Source organism: Oncorhynchus nerka, linkage group LG16 (assembly GCF_034236695.1).
Source record: "Oncorhynchus nerka isolate Pitt River linkage group LG16, Oner_Uvic_2.0, whole genome shotgun sequence".
Taxonomy (NCBI): Eukaryota; Metazoa; Chordata; class Actinopteri; order Salmoniformes; family Salmonidae; genus Oncorhynchus; species Oncorhynchus nerka.
The window spans coordinates 7,776,901-7,796,557 of record NC_088411.1 but is presented as its reverse complement, the minus strand read 5'-3'; the positions used below and the strand labels follow the sequence as shown (position 1 = coordinate 7,796,557).

Genomic DNA, 19,657 nt, shown 5'->3' with positions numbered 1-19,657 from the left:
ATACTAAATATTTTTCTATAATTTCTACTGGAGGTAGTTTTGCTATCTGCACTCAATCACCAACCCAGGAGGATGTTGTTCCGGGCTCAATGCTGTTAACGTTAGCTACTGCTAAACACTATAATGTATTTAATTTGTCGAAGAAATGAGGGTGTGGAATTAAGTGTTGAAGTGTTGTGCGTCTTTGTAGCTAACTTTTGTTTGTTCTTACCTTGTTAGCTGGCTAGCTGCTTAATTAATCAGACCGTGAGTGATAAAAGCTTTCTGTTTACAGTCTGAAATAAAGCAGGGCTCTACACCGAACTATTGTACAAGGAGCACGTTTGCGCCCCAGTTGAAAGATATATGCGCACAAATAAATTTAGCAGTACAATTAAAATTATTTGATATATTAAAGGTGAACTGACACCGTTTGAACTATTTTGCAGATATGAAACGGATAGTTACATATCAGTCAAAGTTGATGCTGCAAAACCAACTTTATACGAGTTTCTAAATAGGTTTTATTTGACTCAACATTTCATGATGTACACTAAACAGGTATTCCCAAACTGGGGTACGCACAATGCTGTCGGAGGTACGCCAAGAAATGGGTTTTCTTTTATTTATTTATTTCACCTTTATTTAACCAGGTAGGCAAGTTGAGAAAAAGTTCTCATGTACAATTACGACCTGTCCAAGATAAAGCAAAGCAGTTCGACACATACAACGACACAGAGTTACACATGGAGTAAAACAAACATAGTCAATAATACAGTATAAACAAGTCTATATACGATGTGAGCAAATGGGGTGAGATAAGGGAGGTAAAGGCAAAAAAAAGGCCATGGTGGCAAAGTAAATACAATATAGCAAGTAAAACACTGGAATGGTAGGTTTGCAATGGAAGAATGTGCAAAGTATAAATAAAAATAATGGGGTGCAAAATAAATAAATAAAATACAGTAGGGAAAGAGGTAGTTGTTTGGGCTAAATTATAGGTGGGCTATGTACAGGTGCAGTAATCTGTGAGCTGCTCTGACAGTTGGTGCTTAAAGCTAGTGAGGGAGAAGTGTTTCCAGTTTCAGAGATTTTTGTAGTTCGTTCCAGTCATTGGCAGCAGAGAACTGGAAGGAGAGGCGGTCAAAGAAATAATTGGTTTTGGGGGTGACTAGAGAGATATACCTGCTGGAGCGTGTGCTACAGGTGGGAGATGCTATGGTGACCAGCGAGGTGAGATAACGGGGGACTTTACCTAGCAGGGTCTTGTAGATGACATGGAGCCAGTGGGTTTGGCGACGAGTATGAAGCGAGGGCCAGCCAACGAGAGCGTACAGGTCGCAATGGTGGGTAGTATATGGGGCTTTGGTGACAAAACGGATTGCACTGTGATAGACTGCATCCAATTTGTTGAGTAGGGTATTGGAGGCTATTTTGTAAATGACATCGCCAAAGTCGAGGATTGGTAGGATGGTCAGTTTTACAAGGGTATGTTTGGCAGCATGAGTGAAGGATGCTTTTTTGCGAAATAGGAAGCCAATTCTAGATTTAACTTTGGATTGGAGATGTTTGATATGGGTCTGGAAGGAGAGTTTACAGTCTAACCAGACACCTAAGTATTTGTAGTTGTCCACGTATTGTAAGTCAGAGCCGTCCAGAGTAGTGATGTTGGGCAGGTGCAGGTAGCGATCGGTTGAAGAGCATGCATTTAGTTTTACTTGTATTTAAGGGCAATTGGAGGCCACGGAAGGAGAGTTGTATGGCATTGAAGCTTGCCTGGAGGGTTGTTAACAGTGTCCAAAGAAGGGCCAGAAGTATACAGAATGGTGTCGTCTGCGTAGAGGTGGATCAGAGACTCACCAGCAGCAAGAGCGACCTCATTGATGTATACAGAGAAGAGAGTCGGTCCAAGAATTGAACCCTGTGGCACCCTCATAGAGACTGCCAGAGGTCCGGACAGCAGACCCTCTGATTTGACACACTGAACTCTATCAGAGAAGTAGTTGGTGAACCAGGCGAGGCAATCATTTGAGATACCAAGGCTGTCGAGTCTGCCGATGAGGATGTGGTGATTGACAGAGTTGAAAGCCTTGGCCAGATCAATGAATATGGCTGCACAGTAATGTTTCTTATCGATGGCGGTTAAGATATCGTTTAGGACCTTGAGCGTGGCTGAGGTGCACCCATGACCAGCTCTGAAACCAGATTGCATAGCAGAGAAGGTATGGTGAGATTCAAAATGGTCGGTAATCTGTTTGTTGACTTGGCTTTCGAAGACCTTAGAAAGGCATGGTAGGATAGATATAGGTCTGTAGCAGTTTGGGTCAAGAGTGTACCCCCCCCCCCCCCCCCCCCCCTTTGAAGAGGAGGGGGATGACCGCAGCTGCTTTCCAATCTTTGGGAATCTCAGACGACACGAAAGAGAGGTTGAATAGGCTAGTAATAGGGGTGGCAACAATTTCGGTAGATCATTTTTTTAGAAAGAAAGGGTCCAGATTGTCTAGCCCGGCTGATTTGTAGGGGTCCAGATTTTGCAGCTCTTTCAGAACATCAGCTGAACAGATTTGGGAGAAGGAGAAATGGGGAAGGCTTGGGCGAGTTGCTGTGGGGGGTGCAGTGCTGTTGACCGGGGTAGGAGTAGCCAGGCGGAAAGCATGGCCAGCCGTAGAAAAATGCTTATTGAAATTCTCAATTATGGTGGATTTATCAGTGGTGACAGTGTTTCCTATCTTCAGTGCAGTGGGCAGCTGGGAGGAGGTGTTCTTATTCTCCATGGACTTTACAGTGTCCTGGAACTTTTTTGAGTTAGTGTTGCAGGAAGCAAATTTCTGCTTGAAAAAGCTAGCCTTGGCTTTTCTAACTGCCTGTGTATAATGGTTTCTAGCTTCCCTGAACAGCTGCATATCACGGGGTCTGTTCGATGCTAATGCAGAAAGCCATAGGATGTTTTTGTGTTGGTTAAGGGCAGTCAGGTCTGGTCTTGTCTGAGTAGCCTCGTTTCACTGCCAAAAATCAAATTTAACCATCTAGTGTTCAGCGAAATAACACAATGTCAAATACAAGTAGCCTAGTCAAATAATTAACATCCAATCACATTAACCGGTCTGTATGTAGCTAAACGTAGCTGCTGCTCATGTTGGTATCTGTACTGATGGTGCAAAAGCCATGACAGAAAGACAGAGTGGTAACGCACGTGCAAGCAGTTGCTCCCGACGCCACTTGGGTACACTGCAGCGTCCACCGAGAGGCTCTTGCTGCCAAGGGAATGCCTGACCGCTTAAGACGTTTTGGACACTACAGTGAAAATTGTTAACTTTTAACTTCTTGACGCACCCATCCCAGCGCCAAATTCAAATTAAATTACTAAAAATATTATATTTTCATGAAATCACAAATGCAATATAGCAAAACAAAGCTTAGCTTGTTGTTAATCCACCTGGCGTGTCAGATTTCAATAAAGCTTTTCGGCGAAAGCATAACATGCATTTATGTAAGAACTTCGTGCTTCTACACCTGCATTGCTTGCTGTTTGGGGTTTTAGGCTGGGTTTCTGTACAGCACTTTGAGATATCAGCTGATGTACGAAGGGCTATATAAATACATTTGATTTGAACATCTCTCTCAGTAGACAAAATATTACAAACAGCTAGCAGACAAGTAGATTGGTCACGAAAGTCAGAAAAGCAATACATTAAATCGCTTACATTTGATCTTCGGATGTTTGCACTCGAGACTCCCAGTTACACAAATTTTCCTTTTGTTTCATAAAGATTATTTTTATATCCAAAATACCTCCTTTTTTGCGCGTTATGTTCAGAAATCCACAGGTTCGGGCAGTCACGACATCGCAGGCAAAAATTCCAAATAGTATCCGTAAAGTGCGTAGAAAGATGTCATGTTTTTTATAATCAATCCTTGTTTTTACAATATATAATTGATATGTCAACCGGAATGTAGCTTCTTCCATAGGCGAGAGAGAGAAAATGGCTGTTGCGCATGAAAAACTCAAACGAAATGGGTTCTTTGTCGCTCATTTTTCAAAATAAAAGCCTGAAACTATGTCTAAAGACACAGCTTGAGGAAGCCATAGGAAAAGGAATCTGGTTGATATCCCTTTTAAATGGAGGCAAGGCATCCAATGGAACAGAGAGCTTTCAGGAAAAACAGCACTTCCTTGTTGGATTTTCGCCTGCAATATCAGTTCTGTTATACTCACAGACAATATTTTGACATTTTTGGAAACTTTAGTGTTTTCTACCCTAATCTGACAATTATATGCATATTCTCATTTCTGGGCCAGAGAAATAGGCAGTTTAAAATGGGTACTTTTTTTTTAGCCAAAAATGAAAATACTGCCCCCTACAGTCAAGAAGTTAACTTCTCTGGGATATGTGGGACGCTAGCGTCCCACCTCGCCAACAGCCAGTGAAATTGCAGGGCACCAAATTTAAAACAGAAATACCATAATTCAAATTCCTAAAACATACAAGTATTATACACAATTTTAAACTTCTTGTAAATCCAGCCACAGTATCCGATTTCAAATAGGCTTTACGGCGAGAGCACACCAAGCGATTGTTAGGTCAGCACCTAGTCACAGAAAACCATACAGCCATTTTCCAGCCAAGGAGAGGGCTCACAAAAGTCAGAAATAGCGATTAAATGAATCACTAACCTTTGATCTTCATCAGACGGCACTCACAGGACTTCATGTTACACAATAAATGTGTGTTTTGTTTGAAAAAGTTAATCTTTATGTCCAAAAACACGCCAATTTCAAATGAGGTTATGTTCAGAAATGCATTGTCTCAAACAAACATCCGGTGAAAGTGCAGAGAGCCACATCAAATTACAGAAATATTCATAATAAACATTGATAAAAGATACAAGTGTAATGCATGGAATTATATATAAACTTCTCCTTAATGCAACCGCTGTGTCAGATTACAAAGGCTTTACGACGAAAGCACACCTTGATATTTATGTTAGGTCAGCACCTAGCCACAGAAAGATTTACCGCCGTTTTCCAAAGGAGAGGTGTCAGAAATAGCGTTATACATATTCACTTACCTTTGATCTTGATCGGAATGCACTCCCAGGAATCCCAGTTCCACAATAAATATTTATTTTGTTCGATAAAGGCCAGCATTTATGTCCAAATACCTCCTTTTTGTTCGCGCGTTTAGCCCAGTAATCCAAATGCTCAATGCGCGGTCGCATAGTTCAAAGTCCAAAAAGTTATATTACAGTTCGTAGAAACATGTCAAACACTGTATAGAATCAATCTTTAGGATGTTTTTATCATAAATCTTCAATAATGTTTGAACCGGACAATTCCTTTGTCTCACGGCCACACGCATGATTTAGCTCATGGCATTCTGCCAGACCCCTGACTCAAACAGCTCTTATTCACTCCCCCTTCACAGTAGAAGCCTGAAACAAGGTTCTAAAAACTGTTGACATCTAGTGGAAGCCTTGGGAAGTGCAATATCACCCCCATAGACACTGTTTATTCGATAGGCAATGACTACAAACCTCAGATTTCCCACTTCCTGGTTTGATTTTTCTCAGGTTTTTGCCTGCCATATGAATCAAATCAAATCAAATTTATTTATATAGCCCTTCGTACATCAGCTGATATCTCAAAGTGCTGTACAGAAACCCAGCCTAAAACCCCAAACAGCAAACAATGCAGGTGTAAAAGCACGGTGGCTAGGAAAAACTCCCTAGAAAGGCCAAAACCTAGGAAGAAACCTAGAGAGGAACCAGGCTATGTGGGGTGGCCAGTCCTCTTCTGGCTGTGCCGGGTAGAGATTATAACAGAACATGACCAAGATGTTCAAATGTTCATAAATGACCAGCGTGGTCGAATAATAATAAGGCAGAACAGTTGAAACTGGAGCAGCAGCACAGTCAGGTGGACTGGGGACAGCAAGGAGTCATCATGTCAGGTAGTCCTGGGGCACGGTCCTAGGGCTCAGGTCCTCCGAGAGAGAGAGAAAGAAAGAGAGAATTAGAGAGAGCATATGTGGGGTGGCCAGTCCTCTTCTGGCTGTGCCGGGTGGAGATTATAACAGAACGTGGCCAAGATGTTCAAATGTTCATAAATGACCAGCATGGTTGAATAATAGTAAGGCAGAACAGTTGAAACTGGAGCAGCAGCATGGCCAGGTGGACTGGGGACAGCAAGGAGTCATCATGTCAGGTAGTCCTGGGACATGGTCCTAGGGCCCAGGCCAGTTGAAACTGGAGCAGCAGCATGGCCAGGTGGACTGGGGACAGCAAGGAGTCATCATGTCAGGTAGTCCTGGGGCATGGTCCTAGGGCTCAGGTCCTCCGAGAGAGAGAAAGAGAGAAAGAAAGAGAGAAGGAGAGAATTAGAGAACGCACACTTAGATTCACACAGGACACCGAATAGGACAGGAGAAGTACTCCAGATATAACAAACTGACCCTAGCCCCCCGACATATAAACTAATGCAGCATAAATACTGGAGGCTGAGACAGGAGGGGTCAGGAGACACTGTGGCCCCATCCGAGGACACCCCCGGACAGGGCCAAACAGGAAGGATATAACCCCACCCACTTTGCCAAAGCACAGCCCCCACACCACTAGAGGGATATCTTCAACCACCAACTTACCATCCTGAGACAAGGCCGAGTATAGCCCACAAAGATCTTCGCCACGGCACAACCCAAGGGGGGGGCGCCAACCCAGACAGGCCGACCACAACAGTGAATCAACCCACCCATATGAGTTCTGTTATACACAGACATCATTAAAACAGTTTTAGAAACTTCATTGTTTTCTATCCAAATCTACTAATTATATGCATATTCTAGCTTTTGGGCCTGAGGAGCAGGCAGTTTACTCTGGGCACCTTATTATCCAAGCTACTCAATACTGCCCCCCCAGTCCCAAAGAAGTTAGGCAAGGCCCCTGAACTCTCCTGTATTTTGAAGGCTTACGAGCCTGCTGGTGCCTACCATCGCTCAGTCAGACTGAGCTATTAAATCATAGACTTAATTATAACATAATAAAACACAGAAATATGAGCCTTAAATCCGGAAACTATCATCTCGAAAACAAGACGTTTATTCTTTCGGAGAAATACTGAACCGTTCCATATTTTAACTGGTGGCATCCATAAGTCCAAATATTCCTGTTACATTGCACAACCTTCAATGTTATGTCATAATTACGTAAAATTCTGGCAAATTAGGCGTCCCAAACTGTTGCATATACCCTGACTCTGCGTGCAATGAACGCAAGAGAAGTGACACAATTTCACCTGGTTAATATTGCCTGCTAACCTGGATTTCATTTAGCTAAATATGCAGGTTTAAAAATATATACTTCTGTGTATTGACTTTAACCCCTTGGTGTTAGGGGGCAGTATTTTCCGTTTTAAACGGGGTATTTTGTCAGGAAAAGATGCTAGAAAATGCATATAATTGAGCTTTGGATAGAAAACACTCTAACGTTTCCAAAACTGTAAAGCTATTGTCTGAGTATAACAGAACTGATGTTGCAGGCGAAAGCTTGAGAAAAATCCAATCCGGAAGTGCCCCAGGTTTTGAAAGCGTTGCGTTCCAATGACTCCCTATATGGCTGTGAATGTACTATCAACGAGCTTACGCTTTCTGTTGAAGAATAGCCGTATGGGGGCACATTGCGTAAGTGGTCACATGGTGTCTCCGAGAGAGATTCTCGTGTAAAGTGCAGAGGTAGCCGTTACTCCAATCGGTCCTAGAGAAAAAGGTATTGTCCCGACGGATATATTATCGAATAGATATTAGAAAAAGTGCTTGAGGATGGATTCTAAACAACGTTTGCCATGTTTCTGTCTATTATGGAGCTAATTCTCGTGAGTGAAAACATCTGAAGTTCATCAAAGGTAAACGATTTAATTTGATTGCTTTTCTGATTTCCGTGACAAGTTTGCCTGCTGCTATCAAGGCATAATGCTATGCTAGGCTATGATAAACTTACACAAATGCTTGTCTAGCGTTGGCTGTAAAGCATATTTTGAAAATCGGAGATGACAGGGTGATTAACAAAAGGCTAAGCTGTGTTCCAATATATTTCACTTGTGATTTTCATGAATAGGAATATTTTCTAGGAAGATATATGTCCGTTGCGTTATGCTAATTAGTGTCAGATGACAATGGTCCCGTTCACGGGATGGGGTGTCACTACAGGTTAACTAGTGATTATGATTGATTGAAAGTTTTTTATAAGATAAGTTTAATGCTAGCTAGCAACTTACCTTGGCTTACTGCATTCGTGTAACAGGCAGGCTTCTCGTGAAGTGCAATGAGTGGGTGGTTAGAGCGTTGGACTAGTTAACTGTAAGGTTGCAAGATTGAATCCCTGAGCTGACAAGGTAAAAAACAACTGTCGTTCTGCCACTGAACAAGGCAGTTAACCTGTTAGTACTCTAGGGGCAGTATTTCATTTTTGGATAAAAAGACGTGCCCGTTTTAAGCGCAATATTTTGTCACGAAAAGATGCTCGAATATGCTTGGAATTGATAGTTTTGGAAAGAAGACAGTCTTACGTTTCCAGAAATGCAAAGATTTTCACTGTGAGTCCCTTAGAACAAATGCTTCGGGCAAAACCAAGATGTATGACCGACCAGGAAATGCACAGGATTTCTGAGGCTACGTTTTCCATGATCGCCTTATATGGCTGTGAATGCGACAGGAATGAACGGACTCTTTCTCTTGTTTCCCCAAGGTCTCTGCAGCATTGTGACGTATTTGTAGGCATATCATTGGAAGATTGACCATAAGAGACTACAATTGCCAAGTGTCCCTCTTGGTGTCTGCGTGGCATTCGGTGCGCAAAAATCAACTCCCAGTATTTTTCCATTCAAATCTCAGAACAAAGCAGGGTACAAGGCCGGTGCTTTCAATGGAGAGAAATATGACAAACCACCTCCAGGATTGATTCAAACAACGTTTTCCATGTTTCAGTCAATATTATGGAGTTAATTCGGAAAAAAGTTTGACGTGTAGGTGACTGAATTTTCGGTTAGTTTCGGTAGCCAAATGCATAGTAACAAAAGGGAACGATGTGTCCTACACAAGAATCTTTCAGGAAAAACTGGACATCTGCTATGTAACTGAGAGTCTCCTCATTGAAACATCTGAAGCCTTGGACTGACCAGACCTACCAGAAACTAGTATTGTCAGCTATCAACCATTTAAGTGTGGAAGAGTTTTGGCAGTTTTCAAGTGTTTGGTGATTTTCCTGAAGGCAACCTGTGGTATCCTTGGAGTGTGCCGTTCCCACACATTGATTAGGGGGTTTGACATAGTTGTATTTTTAAGGACTCCAAGTTCCTGAAGAGCTGTCTGCAAGCTAGTCTATTGTGCCAAAACCAGCCCAAACCTCCTGGTTTAACATGCCATCAACTTAATTAAACCAATCAAGATTCCAAACAGACCAGTTGGGTGGTTACATCATAATAAGACAGAAGAACATCAAACCAGTCCTAAAGGGTCACAGTCCAGCTGGTTGTCTCTTTTTCCTTTGATTGAACCACAACTGGGGGCAGATTGAGCAAAAGGTTTACGCGTGTAGTTACCAGTAGACCTAAAATTTAAAAAACATAACGATAACACTTTCTTGGCATTTATTGTCATTAGTACAGAAATCGCTTTGCGGTCAGGATCAGGAGAAATTGAACAGTACAATATATTGGATTGTATATTCCGCAGGCTGTTCACTATTCTCGTGACACACTCGGTCATCCTCATACAGCTTTATCTTTAAATTCATATGGAGCGTTTTCACATGTTGTCAGATGAGATTCAGATGAACGCATTTATTAGATTAAGAAACAAAATGATACTCTGCATCCTATAATAATTTAGCCTACTACTATCTTGATTAATCTGTACCCTGGTTTCTGAGTTCAAAATCAGGCACTAATTAAAAGGCAAGAATGGACAAAGCAGATACTCTGCAGTTATGGAGTTTTGAGTTTCCCCTGACACAGTGCAATCTACACAACAGGTGGTGACTGAAGAACCTTGAGCCTGAAGTAGTTCTAAGCTGACATATGGAATTGTTTAAAGATGGTTATACCATGAAACATTTAGCTATTTGATTTTGAATTTTAGAACCCCTTTAGGTTTCCCCAAAAAATATGAAAACAAATTTGGATAAAATATTAGATTTGGCCTTTACTACTATAGCCCAGAAAATGGCATTGAATAACACATTCATCAATGGCAAAGACGGTTAAAAAATAAATCATAGGAAACCAGGTTATGAAGTCTGTCCTAAATCTAGGATATTTCAGAAAGCTCATGAAATATTCCTTTTATACACATTTAACTCCTTTTTGGGGGGTAGGCACAAAACTACCTTTATACTTACGTTATTTTATTTTTTTAACAGGTACAGGTTACCTTCAGATGATTCACGTGACTCTTGTGGTGGTCATAGAACAACACGGAGAGTCTCCCCTTTCCATAGAGTGGTCATAGTAGTTTGTAGGTCAAACCGTTGGGACTAGAGGTCGACCGATTATGATTTTTCAACGCCAATACCGATTATTGGAGGACCAAAAAAGCTGATGCCAAATTTTTTTGTTTTATTTTTTTGTTTGTAATAATGACAATTACAACAATACTGAATTAACACTTATTTTAACTTATTATAATACATCAATAAAATCTATTTAGCCTCAAATAAATAATGAAACATGTTCAATTTGGTTTAAATAATGCAAAAACAAAGTGTTGGAGAAGAAAGTAGAAGTGCAATATGTGCTATGTAAGAAAGCTAACATTTCAGTTCCTTGCTCAGAACATGAGAACATATGAAAGCTGGTGGTTCCTTTTAACATGAGTCTTCAATATTCCCAGGTAAGAAGTTTTAGGTTGTAGATATTATAGGAATTATAGGACTATTTCCCTCTATACTATTTGTATTTCATTAACCTTTGACTATTGGATGATCTTATAGGCACTTTAGTATTGCCAGTGTAACCGTATAGCTTCCGTCCCTCTAGTTAGCGCGCGCTAACTAGCTAGCCATTTTACTTCGGTTACACCAGCCTAATCTCGGGAGTTGATAGGCTTGAAGTCATAAACAGCGCAATGCTTGACGCACAATGAAGAGCTGCTGGCAAAATGCAAGAAGGTGCTGTTTGAATGAATGTGTACGCGCCTGCTTCTGCCTACCACCGCTCAGTCAGATACTTGTATGCTCAGTCAGATTATATGCAACGCAGGACACGCTAGATAATATCTAGTAATATCATCAACCATGTGTAGTTAACTAGTGATTATGATTGATTGTTTTTTATACGTTTAATGCTAGCTAGCAACTTACCTTGGCTTACTGCATTCGCGTAACAGGCAGTCTCCTTGTGGAGTGCAACGAGACAGAGGCAGGTCGTTATTGCGTTGGACTAGTTAACTGTAAGGTTGCAAGATTGGATTCCCCCGAGCTGACAAATTGAGAACCCGTGTTTCTGCCCCTGAACAAGGCCGTTATAACCCACCGTGACTTGTACTAACTGCCCCTGAAACTCTTCTGACTTCTCCTCTTCCTTCTGCTAGATAGTGAGCCTGTGATTCGCCATGTCGGCCAAAGCCATTTCAGAGCAGACGGGGAAGGAGTTCCTCTACAAGCACATCTGCACCTCGGCGGCCGTGCAGAACCGCTTCCGCTATGCCAATGTCACCTCGGAGACGGACTGGGACCGCTTGACGCAGGACCACCCATGGCTGCTCACTGAGGTACAATAAAATAGTATTGTCCTCCAGCAAGGACATTCTTCTCACCTTCTTGTACATGGACAAATTATCACACAATGCTAGGTAGGGATGCACTTATATGACATTTTTGGCCGATACCGATATCATATATATATATAGCATTATAGTTAAAACGCACATGGACGCAGCAGTCTAATGCACTGCATCTCGGTACAAGAGGCGTCTCGAACCCAGGCTGTATCACATCCGGCCGTGATTGGGAGTCCCATAGTGGGGGAGCATAAATGGCCCACCGTCGTCTGGGTTTGGCCAGGGTAGGCCATCATTTTAAATAAGAATTTGTTATTAACTGACTTGTCTAGTTAAATGAAAGGTTACACACACCACACTGACCAAAAAGTTATTTTGTTGGCATTTACGTATGTCCCCATTACCAGTAAAACATAATCAAAACCTATTTCTTTCACTTACTTGCTGTGCTGTTTCGTTGTTCAGTCATTTCATTCTGAACCAGGATTTCTATGGAACGCCTTTTGGGTCTTTGCATGTCAAAAAGATGCATGTCAAATGACACTTTGAGGTGTCAAATAAGCTTGTTAACCAATCAGGACCTGAATATGACTGCACGTCACACATTAATTTAAGGCGTTTATACATTTTTTACGTAGTTATTACACATTGATTACACTAACGCTCATATTTCATGTGTCACAACGATCTATCGATGCGTATACAATAATGCTGGTAAAGTTGTCACGCGTACAATAAGGATGTGCCACAACAGTGGACTTTGCGGTTAGCCTTCAAAATAAAAGTATGTCATTAATGGTGATGCAATGGAATACAAATAGTAGAACTATGCCATAATTTAATAAATCATGCTAAACGAGTTTGGAATGTTATATAAAATCAACAAAAGACAATCATTTGATAATTTGTAAAGTCTCTTAATCACACTGAATGTATTAGACTTTAGAATTACATTGGGGGCATACTTACTTCACTGTACAGCCTTAACTATGGATTGTGGATCAATGACATGGGGTATCAGTCTACTCAATGACACCCAGATAACATTAGCATCGTAGCTCTTATTTCGTGACTCTGAAAAAACCGACTGTGATTTGAATATGGCATGATTCCACCAATTGTAACCTTCCGCATCACTTTCAAATAGTTACTTTTATTTTGAAGGGAAACTGCAAATTCCACTATTTTGCCTAATCCTTATTGTGGCTAGCTTCACAGCACACAGCCTGGTCAGGTCTAGCCTCACTAGCCAGATGAAGCTAGCTGGCTGCTTATAACTTTAGCTTTGGGCAACAGGGTTAAGTAGCTGGCTAGCTATTTATTTTCATGAACTGAAGTTCAATTTCAATAGGCGAACAACAATACTTACAAGGATTTCTAAATCATTGCTAAGAAAAGTGAAAGACTGCAGTTTTTATTAGAGGTCGACTGACTAATCGGAATGGCCTATTACATTGCACTCCATGAGGAGACTGCGTGGCAAGCTGACTGACTACCTGTTATGCGAGTGCAGCAAGGAGCCAAGCTAAGGTGCTAGATAGCATTAATTATATCATATTTTAAAAAATCTTAATATAAACGCTAGTTAACTACACATGGTTGATATTCCTAGCTTGTCCTGCGTTGCCTGTTAATTTATCATTGAATCATAGCCTACTTTGCCAAACGGGTGATTTAACAAGCGCATTCGCGAAAAAGCACTGTCGTTGCATTGTGTAGCTAACCATAAACATCAATGCCTTTCTTAATCAATACAGAAGTATATATTTTTAAACCTGCATATTAGTTCATTTTGTCTGCTAACATTAATTTATTTAACTAGGGAAATTGTCACTCTTGCGTTCTGTGCAAACAGAGTCAGGGTATATGCAGCAGTTTGGGCCGACTGGCTCTTTGCGAACTGTGAAGACTTTATTCCTAACAAAGACAGCCGACTTCGCCAAACGGGTATGATTTAACCTCTTAAGTTCACCTCTTGGTGATAGTGAGACGCTAGCGTCTCAAGTGGCCAATAGCCTCGGGAAATGCATAGCGCCAAATTCAAATAAAACACGATAAAACTCAAACTTTCATTAAATCACACATGCAGGGTACTCAATTAAAACTACACTCGTTGTGAATCCAGCCAACATGTCAGATTTTAAAAATGTTTTTCGGCGAAAGCATGAGAAGCTATTATCTGATAGCATGCACCCCCCTGAACCAGCTGAAAAATACAGATTGCCCCGTCTTCAATTTGATCGATTATTAACGTTTAAAAATACCTAAAGTTGTATTACAAAAGTAGTTTGAAATATTTTGGCAACGTTTATAGGCAACTTTTGAAATGTTTTGTAGTGACGTTCTGTTTTTGTAAGCTGTTTTTTTCTGGATCAAACGCGCTTTATAAATGGACATTTTGGGTATATATGGACGGAATTAATCGGGAAAAAAGAACCAATTGTGATGTTTATATGGGATATATTGGAGTGCCAACAAAAGAAGCTCGTCAAAGGTAATGCATGTTATATTTTATTTCGGTGTTTTGTGTAGCGCCTGCAGGTTTGAAATATGCTACCCTCTTTATTGACATAGTGCTATCATCAGATAATGGCTTAATGCTTTTTCCGAAAAGCTTTTTAAAATCTGACATGTTGGCTGGATTCACGAGTGTAGCTTTAATTGAGTATCTTACATGTGTGATTTAATAAATGTTTGATTATATATCATTATTTGAATTTGCCGCGCTGCATTTTCCTTTTTTTTTTCTCCAAGTGAGACGCAAGCGTCCCCTATACCATAAGAAGTTAACAAAAGCGCATTTGTGAACAAAGCATAATCGTTGCACGAATGTACCTAACCTTCTTAAAATCAATACACAGAAGTATATATTTTTAAACCTGCATATTTAGTTCAAAGAAATTCATGTTAGCAGGCAATATTAAATTAGTGAAATTGTGTCACTTCTCTTGCGTTCATAGCAGAATTTTACATCATTATGACATAACATTGAAGCTTGTGCAATGTAACAGGAATATTTAGACTTATGGATGCCACAGTTCCTTATTTCATGGAAAGAATAAACATCTTGTTTTCGAGATGATAGTTTCCGGATTCGACCATATTAATGACCTACGGCTCGTTATAATTAAGTCTGATTTGATAGAGCAGTCTGACTGAGCGGTGGTAGGCAGCAGCAGGCTCGTAAGCATTCAGTCAAGCCATTTTCGTGAGTTTGCCAGAAGCTCTTCGCAATGCTTCAAGCATTGAGCTGTTTATGACTTCAAGCCTATCAACTCCGAGATTAGGCTCGTGTAACCGATGTGAAATGGCTAGCTAGTTAGCGGGGTGCGCGCTAATAGCGTTTCAAATGTCACTCGCTCTGAGACCTTGAAGTAGTTGTTCCCCTTGCTCTGCAAGGACCACGGCTTTTGTGGAGCGATGGGAAACGATGCTTCGAGGGTGGCTGTTGTCTATGTGTTCCTGGTTCGAGCCCAGGTAGGGGTGAGGAGAGGGAAGGAAGCTATACTGTTACACTGGCAATACTAAAGTGCCTGTAAGAGCATCCAATAGTCAAAGGTATATGAAATACAAATGGTTTATAGAGTCCTATAATAACTACAACCTAAAACTTCTTACCAGGGAATATTGAAGACTCATGTTAAAAAGAACCACCAGCTTTCATATGTTCTCATGTTCTGAGCAAGGAAGTTAAATGTTAGCTTTTTTTACATGGAATATATTGCACTTTTACTTTCTTCTCCAACACTTTGTTTTTGCATTATTTCAACCAAATTGAACATGTTTCATTATTTATTTGAGGCAAAACTGATTTGATTGATGTATTATATTAAGTACAAAATAAGTGTTCATTCAGTATTGCTGTAATTGTCATTATTACAAATAAATTAATACATTTATAAAAATGTGCCGATTTGAATTGTTATCAACTTTTTGGGGTCATCCAATTATCGGTATCGGCGTTAACTAATCATAATCGGTCGACCTCTAGTTTTTACTGGTCATTGTTTTCAGCCTGGTTGTATTGGTGCTATCTATGTACTAAGCTAAAGCTAGCTAGCTACCCCAGAAGTTGCGGTCAAACAAATAATGCTTTATTACCAACGTGGTATTGTAAACACATCGTTCGTGGCCGGTGTTTGCAGACTTTTTTTTTGTACAGCTTTGACAGTGCTACTGATAGTGGCGCTTGGCTTGCATATGCAAATTCAGAACACAACATTCTATAATATAACTGTTATTTAATATGTTAAATAGTGTTATTTGACGTATCTTTTTTGACACGCAAAGACTGTAGTATGTCGTGAAGCTAATAGCAGTGACGCTAATACTGTGTATCTCCGGTAGGGCAATATCTGAGCAATAGCGCACTTGGTAATGTTGGTGTGTACCGGTGCTTGACCAGCTGTGAAAGCCAACATCACCCACGACAGAGAACCGGTTGATTGTCAAGGGCAATGAATTCCATTATCTTGGCGTTCATGGATTCTGCCTCTACCCAGAATAGAAAGAGGAGTGGGAGGCCGCGGTGCACAACTGACCAAGAGGACAAGTACATTAGAGGGTCTTGTTTGAGAAACGGATGTCTCGCAAGTCCTCAACTGGCAGCTTCATTAAATAGTACCCCGCAAAACACCAGTCTCAACAGTGAAGAGGCGACTCCGGGATGCTGGCCTTCTGGGCCAGGTCCTCTGGCCAGTCTGAGATGTGGCTTTTTCTTTGCAACTCTGCCCAGAAGGCCAGCATCCCAGAGTCGCCTCTTCAACAGTTGACGTTGAGACTGGGCCGAGCTGGTCTGTTTGTACACGTCCATCTTCCTAGTCTGACAGTGCCCCATGGCTAAATGCAGTGTTTCAGATGTTGATAGGAATTCGGTAGTGTTTTCCTTCAGATTTCCTCAGAATATACACGGCAGTGACGATGACCGAAGAACATTGTCTTGTGAGGTAATGCAGGTATTCCAGATTGACCAAAGTGACTTGAGTTCCTGTACGTTACAACAATAACACAATGAGTTATTTGTCATGAAACAGCAAACCCTTCAGCTTTTCTTTTTCCTGTGTCCCACGATGGACTGGGGCAATATATCCGGAGAGCGTTGATTCCGTGAAACGGACTATATTACAGTCCCTGATGTCGCTCTCGAAGGAGGTCCTCTCCCTGAGCTCGTCTACATTATTGTGAAGGGACTGAACGTTAGTGAGCAATATACTTTGAAGCGGGGGATGGTATGCACGCTGTCTGACTAGGGCCCCACTTTTAACTTCTCGTGCATCAGCGTTTTGGTGCAGCCTCCGGGATGAATAGAACAGTTTCAATATCCCAACGAACAATCTAATATCCCAAAGTTATTCTCGTCTTACGTACTTCCGGCGCCGACTGAGATGGCCGCCTCGCTTCGCGTTCCTAGGAAACTATGCAGTTTTTTGTTTTTTTTACGTGTTATTTCTTACATTAGTACCCCAGGTCATCTTAGGTTTCATTACATACAGTCGAGAAGAACTACTGAATATAAGATCAGCGCCAACTCACCATCAGTACGACCAAGAATATGTTTTCCGCGACGCGGATCCGGTGTTCTGCCTTACAAACAGGACAACGGAATGGATCGCATGCAGCGACCCAAGGAAACGACTCCGAAAAAGAGGGAAACGAGGCGGTGTTCTGGTCAGACTCCGAAAAAGGGCACATCGCGCACCACTCCCCAGCATTCTTCTTGCCAATGTCCAGTCTCTTGACAACAAGGTTGACGAAATCCGAGCAAGGGTAGCATTCCAGAGGGACATCAGAGACTGCAACGTTCTCTGCTTCACAGAAACATGGCTTACTGGGAAGACGCTATCCGAGGCGGTGCAGCCAACGGGTTTCTCCACGCATCGCGCCGACAGAAACAAACATCTTTCTGGTAAGAAGAGTGGCGGGGGCGTGATGCCTCATGACTAACGAGACATGGTGTGATGAAGGAAACATACAGGAACTCAAATCCTACTGTTCACCTGATTTAGAATTCCTCACAATCAAATGTAGACCGCATTATCTTCCAAGAGAATTCTCCTCGATTATAATCACAGCCGTATATATCCCCCAAGCAGACACATCGATGGCTCTGAACGAACTTTATTTAACTCTTTGCAAACTGGAAACCATTTATCCGGAGGCTGCATTCATTGTAGCTGGGGATTTTAACAAAGCTAATCTGAAAACAACACTCCCTAAATTTTACCAGCATATCGATTGCGCAACCAGGGGTGGTAAAACCTTGGATCATTGTTACTCTAACTTCCGCGACGCATATAAGGCCCTGCCCCGCCCCCTTTCGGAAAAGCTGACCACGACTCCATTTTGCTGATCCCTGCCTACAGGCAGAAACTAAAACAAGAGGCTCCCACGCTGAGGTCTGTCCAACGCTGGTCAGACCAAGCTGACTCCACACTCCAAGACTGCTTCCATCACGTGGACTGGGACATGTTTCGTATTGCGTCAGATGGAAATATTGACGAATACGCTGATTCGTGTGCGAGTTCATTAGAACGTCGTCGAATATGTCGTTCCCATAGCAACGATAAAAACATTCCCAAACCAGAAACCGTGGATTGATGGCAGCATTCGCGTGAAACTGAAAGCGCGAACCACTGCTTTTAATCAGGGCAAGGTGTCTGGTAATATGTCCGAATATAAACAATGCAGCTATTCCCTCCGCAAGGCTATTAAACAAGCTAAGCGTCAGTACAGAGACAAAGTGGAATCTCAATTCAATGGCTCAGACACAAGAGGCATGTGGCAGGGTCTACAGTCAATCACGGACTACAAGAAGAAACCCAGCCCAGTCACGGACCAGGATGTCTTGCTCCCAGGCAGACTAAATCACTTTTTGCCCGCTTTGAGGACAATACAGTGCCACTGACACGGCCTGCAACGAAAACATGCGGTCTCTCCTTCACTGCAGCCGAGGTGAGTAAGACATTTAAACGTGTTAACCCTCGCAAGGCTGCAGGCCCAGACGGCATCCCCAGCCGCGCCCTCAGAGCATGCGCAGACCAGCTGGCCGGTGTGTTTACGGACATATTCAATCAATCCCTATACCAGTCTGCTGTTCCCACATGCTTCAAGAGGGCCACCATTGTTCCTGTTCCCAAGAAAGCTAAGGTAACTGAGCTAAACGACTACCGCCCCGTAGCACTCACTTCCGTCATCATGAAGTGCTTTGAGAGACTAGTCAAGGACCATATCACCTCCACCCTACCTGACACCCTAGACCCACTCCAATTTGCTTACCGCCCAAATAGGTCCACAGACGATGCAATCTCAACCACACTGCACACTGCCCTAACCCACCTGGACAAGAGGAATACCTATGTGAGAATGCTGTTCATCGACTACAGCTCGGCATTCAATACCATAGTACCCTCCAAGCTCGTCATCAAGCTCGAGACCCTGGGTCTCGACCCCGCCCTGTGCAACTGGGTACTGGACTTCCTGACGGGCCGCCCACAGGTGGTGAGGGTAGGCAACAACATCTCCTCCCCGCTGATCCTCAACACGGGGCCCCACAAGGGTGCGTTCTGAGCCCTCTCCTGTACTCCCTGTTCACCCACGACTGCGTGGCCACGCACGCCTCCAACTCAATCATCAAGTTTGCGGACGACACAACAGTGGTAGGCTTGATTACCAACAACGACGAGACGGCCTACAGGGAGGAGGTGAGGGCCCTCGGAGTGTGGTGTCAGGAAAATAACCTCACACTCAACGTCAACAAAACTAAGGAGATGATTGTGGACTTCAGAAACAGCAGAGGGAACACCCCCTATCCACATCGATGGAACAGTAGTGGAGAGGGTAGCAAGTTTTAAGTTCCTCGGCATACACATCACAGACAAACTGAATTGGTCCACTCACACTGACAGCGTCGT

General features: G+C 42.3%; 1 protein-coding gene across 4 annotated transcripts in view; it reads left to right on the top strand.

The window, feature by feature from the left end:
- The window catches only part of LOC135561199 (ATP-citrate synthase-like), a 40,868-nt gene that overhangs the window by 706 nt on the left and 20,505 nt on the right, over nucleotides 1–19,657 (top strand). For 3 of the 4 annotated variants that reach the window (XM_065002385.1, XM_065002386.1, XM_065002388.1), the window contains exon 2: nucleotides 11,559–11,738. In XM_065002385.1, the coding sequence (XP_064858457.1) occupies nucleotides 11,580–11,738 (159 nt within the window). In that variant the 5' untranslated portion in view covers nucleotides 11,559–11,579. The remainder of the gene's footprint in view (nucleotides 1–11,558; nucleotides 11,739–19,657) is intronic. The other variant, XM_065002387.1, reaches the window with a different exon arrangement.